Here is a 9538-nt window from a genome sequence, read left to right on the forward strand (position 1 = left end):
GGGATGAGGGATTCTTCTTTACACCAAGTATTGGCAGGCAAAAGGTGGCTTTCAGTTCAGGATGTGTTACATGCGCCTTCTTGAAACGTAAGCCCTAGTTAAGTCAAACACAAGAATGGTTGAGTCCAAAATATTAGCACTGATGAGTAATGATCTTTTTTGCTTATCTTTTCCAATAGTCTCCCCCCCAAAAAAGAAAAAAAAGCATGGATTAAATATCAAATCTTAAGGCATCAAATAAAAATACTTACAATTAATTCGAGACTAAAAACCTGATAGTTAAAGGATAAACACAACTTCCCCTATTTTTTTTTTTTTAAACAATAAGACAAGGATTGGCATGTTAAATGACTTGTTCCCAGGTTAAATGGTGTGTGGATGGAATCATACTTAAGCATCCCGATTCCAAGTCTTTGTATACCTCATCTAATTTAGATGATGGAAAAGCAGATGGGTTGCCAACTTTCACTGCATTGATAGAGCCCAGAGACAAGAGGCCACAGTCACCTAGATACAGTTTTTAGGAGTGTAGCACTTTAAAAATCACAATACTTTGCAATCTCTTAAATTTGATGTTTACCTATATAGAGGTAGGCGGAAAATGATACTATGTAAATCAAGTTCTTACTAAAGGACTCATTAATTAAGCTGGTTAAGAAACTTACACCATCAGAATGCCACCTGATTATAATTCACAATATGAAATATATCTGAAGCTACAGAAAGCCTAGAACAGCCTGACTGGTATATTTTCTCCCTGTAGAATTGTTAAGGTTACCAAAATGTATTTAGAAGATTATGACTATGAAATCAAAACAAGGGGAGTCCAGGGATGGGTGAATGTCCTGTAAATGACCAGATACTTAGGCTTTCCCAGACATATGGTCCCTGTTACAACTACTCAAACTCTGCAGAAAAAAGTAGCCATAGAGAATATGTAAATTCTGAACTAGCATGGCTTTGTCCCAACAGAACTTTATAGAAACAGGCTGACAACATTTTTAATCTATTAAAAATTATTCAGGTTGAGAGCTACAATAACACCACTAACTTCCCTCTCTGGTTATTTGTTTTTGTAAGTAGGCTGGATATCCCTTTGGGAGAGTAATTCAGTCTGTTTAAAGGCGTTTGCAAAAATGTAACTTCAGTTATATTGGGGGCAGGTTGGTTTTGACCATCACTGTTGACAACAGTCAGGTCCCACTTTTATATTATTTTTTCAATGATTGCATACTGTTTTCAAAAACATTAAGAGACTTCCCTTACTAAACCAAAACTGACTTAAAAGAAGTCCTGCTCAAGTTTTCAAATGTTCTCATACAAGTGTCAAACATATAGATCACCTATTGAATGAGTAAAATGACTTCATGTGGAAAATGATCCTAATATGTCATATTTAAAAGTCAAGATTCACGGACAATGTAATGAAAATTCTTTTTTCATCTTAATGTAATGAAAATTCTTTTTTCATCTTAAATCTCTTATGAAGCTGAAGACAAGATTCTTGACAGTAGTGGAGAAGTACCAAGCAATCCCTATAAATGTCTTAAAAATAGCCTGAAAACGTCTTTCAACCTGTTTCTCATATTAATTTTAGGAATTTCAGGATATTATAATATACTTTATCCAGTTTAACACAGGAACTACTATTTAAGCCTCTGCACTCTTGCAAGGGACTTACCATTGGCCTGATGAATCTTTCATATTTAGGTGGTTTTCGAGTAAAGCCATCTCCAACAAAGCAGACTTTAGTAACCATCCTCTTCCACGCTTTCNCTAACTTCCCTCTCTGGTTATTTGTTTTTGTAAGTAGGCTGGATATCCCTTTGGGAGAGTAATTCAGTCTGTTTAAAGGCGTTTGCAAAAATGTAACTTCAGTTATATTGGGGGCAGGTTGGTTTTGACCATCACTGTTGACAACAGTCAGGTCCCACTTTTATATTATTTTTTCAATGATTGCATACTGTTTTCAAAAACATTAAGAGACTTCCCTTACTAAACCAAAACTGACTTAAAAGAAGTCCTGCTCAAGTTTTCAAATGTTCTCATACAAGTGTCAAACATATAGATCACCTATTGAATGAGTAAAATGACTTCATGTGGAAAATGATCCTAATATGTCATATTTAAAAGTCAAGATTCACGGACAATGTAATGAAAATTCTTTTTTCATCTTAATGTAATGAAAATTCTTTTTTCATCTTAAATCTCTTATGAAGCTGAAGACAAGATTCTTGACAGTAGTGGAGAAGTACCAAGCAATCCCTATAAATGTCTTAAAAATAGCCTGAAAACGTCTTTCAACCTGTTTCTCATATTAATTTTAGGAATTTCAGGATATTATAATATACTTTATCCAGTTTAACACAGGAACTACTATTTAAGCCTCTGCACTCTTGCAAGGGACTTACCATTGGCCTGATGAATCTTTCATATTTAGGTGGTTTTCGAGTAAAGCCATCTCCAACAAAGCAGACTTTAGTAACCATCCTCTTCCACGCTTTCTTCTTTCTCTTTCCTGTTCGAATAACTTTTAATACCTCTGTTTCTCCCTGGGCACGAACTTTGGGCAGAGGGACTTCCCATTTTCCCGCTTTCTCTTTTCGTTTTTGTTTAATCATATTGGAAAGTACTTTAGCTCGGGACTGTCCCTCTCTGTCCAGTAGATATGCAGGTACTGCTCCTTGTGGAGTCTTTTCATCATTCTTTTGTTTGGTGTTTCTCTTTTCATGCATCTTGATACTACCAAGAAGGAAAAGGATTCAAGATTATTTTTAAAAAGTCATTGGAAATACGTTAACTTGCTACAACAAAGGATCACTTACGTCTTTTTCATCTGTATTTTCTCAGCATGGCGTTGTTTATGGTAGAGCTTAGCTTTGAGACCAATCATCTTTTTTGCCTTCTTTGAACGTTCATGAGCCTCTCGACCTTCCTTTTTTCTTTTTTTCTCATGGTAATCCAAACGATAGCCATAGCGCTTACGGTGCAACTCAATATGTTCATTTTGTGGCNGAGCCTCTCGACCTTCCTTTTTTCTTTTTTTCTCATGGTAATCCAAACGATAGCCATAGCGCTTACGGTGCAACTCAATATGTTCATTTTGTGGCTATAAAGATCCAAGAAACGTTTAATTTCTTTTGAGCAGCATATGAATATATAGAAGACTTTTTGTCACTCACATGTTCTCTTGCTAAAATAACTCTTGCAGTATTAAGCCTATTCACATGATATAAGTTAAAGAAATTTTTATCTGGATGCTATGAGGCTTCAGGATCTACATTTGTAATTTCAGGGAAGTTACTGTTCACTGAAGGGAACTGTCCCAAATCCAATGAGCCAGAAAAGGGATGATCTGATTCAGGATCTCTCCATTTTCTGAACATCAGTAATCTAGTTTTTCAATAACATCATCATTCATACTTTTAATTTTAAAAAATTTAAGTCAGTATTATTGAAGTACGATTTCAATTTACAATTAACTGTACCTTTTGGGATATAGATATACAATTGTACGTTTTGACAAACTATACAGTTGTGTAAACCACCAAAATCAAGATAAAGAATATTTCCATCCCCCAAGAAAGTTGCCTTGTGTCAATCTGATGTCAGTCCTCTTTTCCCAGTTCCTATCTGCTATCTATCGCTCTAATTTTGCCTTTCCCAGAATGAAATGTAAATGGAATCTACAGTATGTAGCCTTTTGGATCTAGCTTCACTTCGCAAAATTTTGCGATTCCCCCTCATTGTTGCATCTATCAGTACTTGACTCCTTTTTACTGCCAAGTAGTATTTCCATATATGGGTATACCACTGTTTATGCACTGACCAGCGACGGATGTTTGGGTTGTTTTCAGTTTTTAGCAAATAAACGTGCACATAACTTTGTGTGGACATATGCCATCTGCTTTCCAAAGTGGCTGTACTATTTTGCATTTCACCAGCAATATATGGGATCCCCTTTTGCTTTTTAAGTGCCTACTTTCTTTTATACGCCAATTTTGTATTAGTTTTAACACGCAGCTCCATCCATTTGGATTTTAAGACTGCAAAATAAAATGATACACAGCTAACTCCAGCAAGGAGAATAATATAAAGTAACAACAACGTACTACGTGTCAGGTGGTGTTTTCAACTGCTGTCACAAATTTTGCAGCAACCATGAGAAAGGTAAGTGGAATGTCATTTTGCAGAGGAAACAGATGAGATGTAATAGAAAGGATCTGGTAGTCAGATCTGGGCTGTAAGCCCGGCTACGCAATTCATCAGATGCTTGGCTCGTGGCAAGGCATGCCTTCAGTTTCCTCAGCAGTAAAATGAGGTGATGGATTAATGCCTACGGTATATGGTTATCACTAGGTTCTGGCACGGAAGGCCAAGTGACGAAAGCAAGAATTTAACAGACTGAACCTGTGTCGTTTCAAAGCCTGTGCTCTGACAAATACCCCATTTCTGTGTCCCCAATGTGAAGTTCTTTTCACCCCACCGAGCCGATCCCTCGGAGTCTACCCTCATTCCCTTCAGCAGTACCTCACTTCCGTCTTACCACGGCTCACATCCCGCCCCAGCGCCCTGGGGCCCCCGGACCCCACCAACTCAGACGCCCTAGGTCGCAAGCGCCCGAGAGATCCTCCTCACCATGGTTACGACCGCCCAGACGCCAGGCGCAGTCCCCGCGGCGCGAAAAAGCTCTCAACTTTCGGGTCTCAGAAAGTCGCGAGCCTTCTCCACGCAACTGGCGACAGGAAAGAGAGACTTTTGAAACGACCGACTCCACCAAAAGCGCGACGCATCGGTTCCGAGCCTCTGTACCCTTCTAGCGAGAAGGGCGGAAGTTGTTGGAAGGAGGCATTTGAGTGGTGCACCGCCGGAAGTGATGAGGCGCGGCGTTCAGAATGGACAGAGCGCTGAATATCTAGGTTGTCTTTTGGAGGTACCTGGGCGTTCGCTGGAGTAGGCGAACGTTGCGACGGCAGGCCTCTGCAGACTTTGGGGAGGCCCGCACCTCCTGCTGTCAACAGGCAGGCAGGAAAAAGCCGGACTCCGGCATGCGACTGAGTACCAGGTGGGTACCTAACCGCACCGTGCGACTCCCGCGTGCCTAAGACTCTGCTCCGCCTTGGACACCGCAGACTTTCAAGGATGCAACAGTCCTTCTTATATTATCAGGTGTTAAACAACTTTTATTGAGCACTTATGTATTCTCCAAAGCCTAAGGAGTTCTGGGCTTTATAGAATAACTCACCTGGTAGCACCAATAGGAAACCATTTTCGTTGAAGCACATTGACCCATAGGGGAGAATAAGTTAGAGGGCCATAAATGATTATAGGTCAGAAAAATTGAGGCGTTGCGCTAGGAACTGCTGGTAAAAGATCCCTCCTTTTGGGGAGCTCACAGTAGTGGAGGTAACTTGTAAAGACTATATTTGTAAGTTCCAAGTGCTATAAAAACATAGAGAAGGTAGTATTGAGACTTTATAGGAAATTAGGAAAGGCTTCCAAGCTAGGACTTGAAGATTGAGTAGAAATTATCAGGTACGGGGCTTTGGGAATGCTAGGACTGCTTTCAGGCTGTAGCACCATTGCACGCAAAGACGTGAGGTGTCAGAGCATGGTGTTTCGGGGAGTTTTGGCTAGAGCTCCCTTATAGAGTAGGAGAGTTCAAAGCTGTGACGGTACTGGGGACAGATTTGTCATGTTAAAAGGTTTTTAAGTAGGGAAGTGACTAGATAAGGTTGTTTATTTGAAGGATATGTGTAAAGAATGGATTAAAGCAGTATTTTCCACTTGAGTGATTGATTTGAGTACTACCTTTTAAGACTGGTCACATCTGAATGTCACCTGTGCCATTATTTACTTAATATTTTTCCATAAATTAATTAACAGTTTTATGTAAATTTAACTTCATTTTAAGCAACACTTTCTACAAAATCACAGGTTTTGTCGACTATCTTTTCTAATAGTTAGTAAACATTTTTTTCTGTTATCTAAAATAATCACAGGCATTCTCTTTGGGAAACGTGGCATTGGAATAAGTTTTCAAAATTTTTGGTCTATAGGAACCCTTCACATTTTTAAAAATGATTCAGAACTCCGGAGAGTTTTGTTTATGTAGATTATAATTGATATTTGAATATTAGAAATTAAAGTTTAAAATAGTAATTCATTTTAAAATAATAAATCCAGTAAATATTAGTGTAAGCAACATAGTTTTGTGAAAAATGCCTATATTTTCCAAAACAAAAATAATTTAGTTTGAAGTGTTTTACATTGCTTTGTAATTTTGTAAGTCTCTTTTAATGACCTGCTTATAGAAAACAGCTGGCATCTCATATCTGCTGCTACGTTTAATATGTTACTGTAGGATTTTTTATTTTTGGTTGTGGTGTATAAAGAAAATTCAGTCTCATATATACATGTATATGTGGTTGGGAAAGGGAGGATTATTTTAATATTTTCAGAAAATTGTGGACTATCTTAGATGCTATACCAGGTTTTGACAAGTGGTTAAAGGTTAGTTGTAATGTGGAATCAAACCATATCCGTGAGCTTTTTGTATTCTGTTGTGTTAGAATCCATTGTTCTATTTTAGAATAGATATTAATGCATGATTTTGCAAACATACTGAAATTTGGCATTAGAAGTGAAGAAGAGGGAATGGATTCAACATGTATTTAGGAAAGAATATCAAAAGGATTTGGTGACTTCGTGAATATGGGTAGTGAATGTTTCTGTCTTAAGATACAGAAAAAAGTAGAGTTAGAAGGAATAATAATGAGTTTGACATGGCTTCTTACATAACATGGTGCACAATGGTGTAACATCTGTTTACTTGTCTCTCCCACGTTCAGTCAGATGCTTTGATGTATTTTTCATAACTTTGATAGTGTACTTGAAACATAGTGAATATTTATTAAATACTTTAAAACTAAAGATGCTTAGTTTCTATAATTATAAAAGAGGACTTGCTTCTGTATATTTTACATGATTTTATTTTTACATATTTATGGTAGAAAAATCAGAATATACAGATAAACCAAAAGGTTATACTGCCAATGAGAAAATACCAACATGTAGATAGATGCCTAACTTTCAATACTTAATTCTATGCATTTACGTTAAAATTTTGGTTGGTAAGATATATTTTTGTAATTTCAGTAAATCTTTCTATGATACCTTCATATCTTGCTTGAAGAATTAAAGTGTACTGAAAAAAATTAGGGACATCTGAAGCTTGAGAACCATATTTCTCATCTTTAGTCAGAATTTTCATTTTCTGAGTAGTGTGTTTGCTTTTGATAGCTAAAAATATTGTTCCTATTTTTTAAAAGTAATACATTTTACCACATATATTACATATGCCTTTCTTATATGTCTTACATGTAATAGTTAAACTTTGTATATTTCTTTTTCAGAGAATAACAGTTTAGAGGGCCAAGATGTTGTCCGTCTTGAGGATATTTGCAGTGAATCATAAGAAAATGTCCAGGTTGCACATTAATGTAAGCTTTTCTTGTAAAATTAAATGTACTTCAACAACTTCAGTTTCTTTATGCCCCCAAAGGCATAGTATATACTAGTATATTTACCTGCAGTGGTTTCTTTTTTTCTTTTAAGGTTTTATTGGGGAATTGGAGGGGAACAGCGTTGGGGAATTGGGGAAGGAGAACAGACAGGTAGACAAATTGCTGTTTTGTTCTTCAGTCTAGTTGTGGAGGACATCGCTTCACTGGCCCATGTTGGTGTTATCATTGCGCTCTTCCCAGGTGAGGCAATCGGTTGCCAGTCCTTGGTCGGCCGCTCACAGCTGCTCACGGCAGGCAGCTCTTGCTGGCTGTCGGCCGCTCATGTAGCTCATGTCAGCCCACTGCAGCCCCGTTGCAGCCTACGCCATCGCCAGCAACTCACAGCAGCCCAGCTCCAGGTCGAGCTGTTGTTCATCATCTTAGCTGTAGAGGGTGCAGCATCACTGGCCTTAATGTAGGATCCGAACCTCGGCCCTGCTGCTGAGAGCTGGTGTTCCCAAGCGAGCTCTTAACCAACTGAACCATTCACCCGGCCCTGCGGCAGTTTCTTAACAGGGAGTATGGGAGAACCTGTAACCAAGAAGAAGCATGCTGTATCATTAGTTTATACATTTATTTTGCTACTTTAAAATCATCTGTGCAGCATTTTGAAGAATACCTATTTATGTATTTCATTTTGAGGTCATTAGTGGCCCAAGGACTTACACGGTTCTTCTTCAGTGTTTTCATTGGTGATGCCTTCAGATTATACACCCTGTGACAGGTAGATACTGTCTTACATTGGTCATTCTGCAGGGGAAATTTTGATCACTTTGAGTCTCTACTCCTGAAACATTTTCTTAGGATAATAGTGTTTTATTGCCAGAAGCTTGGTAACTAATGTAGAAATAATATAGAAGGCACAGGCATGCATTCCATGATAACATAAAAGGCAGATGTGGCAGCTCAAAAACCTTACATACACTAACTGTAACACTTCCAAATATATTGTCAGCCATTAAATACATATCTAGTGGTCTAGGAATAAATTGGTATGGAGAATATTAAGACTCTGGGGGAACATTTGGAGAAGATGCCTGAGGAACTTTTAAAATGCCAATCCCTTCCTTCACTGCAAATGTTTTTTAAAAAGCTTTCCAGGTGATTCTAATGTATAGCCACTGTCATAAATCCTGAAAACAGCTGATGGTTTTAGAGTCCATGACCCCTACCAGCTCTTAGCAGCTGTAGAGGAGAACCAGAGAATATCCAGGGTGAGAGACCTTTTTAACCTTTATGACTCTCTCTGGAAACTTCAGGATCTTCATTCTCAAAGTGTAGCTCTCAGAATCATATGGAGGGCTTGCTAAAACACAGATTGTTCGACCCCCTTCCTAGAGTTTCTGATTCTTTTGTTTGGGGAGTGGGTCCTGAGAGTTTGCCTTTCCAGCAAGTTCCCTCTGATGCTAATGCCATAGGTCTAGGAGAACCAGCACCCAAGGTCAGCTCTAAATAGCAAACCAGTACTAATTTTATTCTTTTTCTTTCCTGTAGTGTAATTTGGGTTGGCACTTTTTAAAAGAATTGGAGTTAACAAAGAGACTACTTTAAGGAGATTCAAAGTATTTTGTCCTCTGACAAAACATAGTTATGATGTTAAAACTACTGTAATAAGTCATGCTAAGGTAAAATTAATGTCATTTCTTTTTCTCCACTAGAATATGTATTGCTCCAAAATAAGAGCAAATTTAAAAAAATTAAAGCCACATGTGTCTATTGGAAGACATTACAGTTCCCTACCAGGTAATACTGTTAAATTCTTCTCATTTACTTAAACTGCTTGTTTGCTTTCTTCCCTCTCCATCTTTCCTCCTCTCCTCCTCCTTTCTTTCTTCCCCCCAATCCCCCATTTCTGTCTCATTTGTAAGCATCTCCCTTATTAGGGAGTGGTCTCCAACCAAATAGTGGCTCCTTTTTTTTTTTTTTTTAAGATTTTATTGGGGAATTGGAGGAGGGAACAGTATTGGAGAATC

General features: G+C 38.0%; 2 protein-coding genes across 6 annotated transcripts in view; one reads left to right on the forward strand and one right to left on the reverse strand.

The window, feature by feature from the left end:
* Position 1: 1 nt before the first annotated feature.
* On the reverse strand, positions 2 to 3747 carry NSA2 (NSA2 ribosome biogenesis factor; the record flags this gene model as incomplete). Its single annotated transcript, XM_019641007.1, has 5 exons — positions 3691 to 3747; positions 2826 to 3109; positions 2487 to 2742; positions 1682 to 1756; positions 2 to 94 (listed from the first exon to the last, which is right to left on the reverse strand). Coding segments are annotated over exons 1-5 (765 nt in total), but the record flags the coding sequence as incomplete, so codon positions are not given.
* An 896-nt stretch (positions 3748 to 4643) lies between these two features.
* GFM2 (GTP dependent ribosome recycling factor mitochondrial 2) overlaps positions 4644 to 9538 on the forward strand; it is an 87421-nt gene continuing 82526 nt past the window's right edge. For 4 of the 5 annotated variants that reach the window (XR_002123839.1, XR_002123840.1, XM_019641043.1 and 1 more), the window contains exons 1-3: positions 4644 to 5065; positions 7416 to 7502; positions 9224 to 9308. Coding sequence is in view for 2 of the 5 variants with exons in the window: in XM_019641043.1 (XP_019496588.1) it covers positions 7440 to 7502; positions 9224 to 9308 (148 nt within the window). In the remaining 3 variants the exon portion in view is untranslated. Of the gene's footprint in view, positions 5066 to 7415; positions 7503 to 9223; positions 9309 to 9538 lie in introns of those variants that run through there. The other variant, XM_019641046.1, reaches the window with a different exon arrangement.

This window comes from Hipposideros armiger, unplaced genomic scaffold, assembly GCF_001890085.2.
Source record: "Hipposideros armiger isolate ML-2016 unplaced genomic scaffold, ASM189008v1 scaffold_55, whole genome shotgun sequence".
Lineage (NCBI taxonomy): Eukaryota > Metazoa > Chordata > Mammalia > Chiroptera > Hipposideridae > Hipposideros > Hipposideros armiger.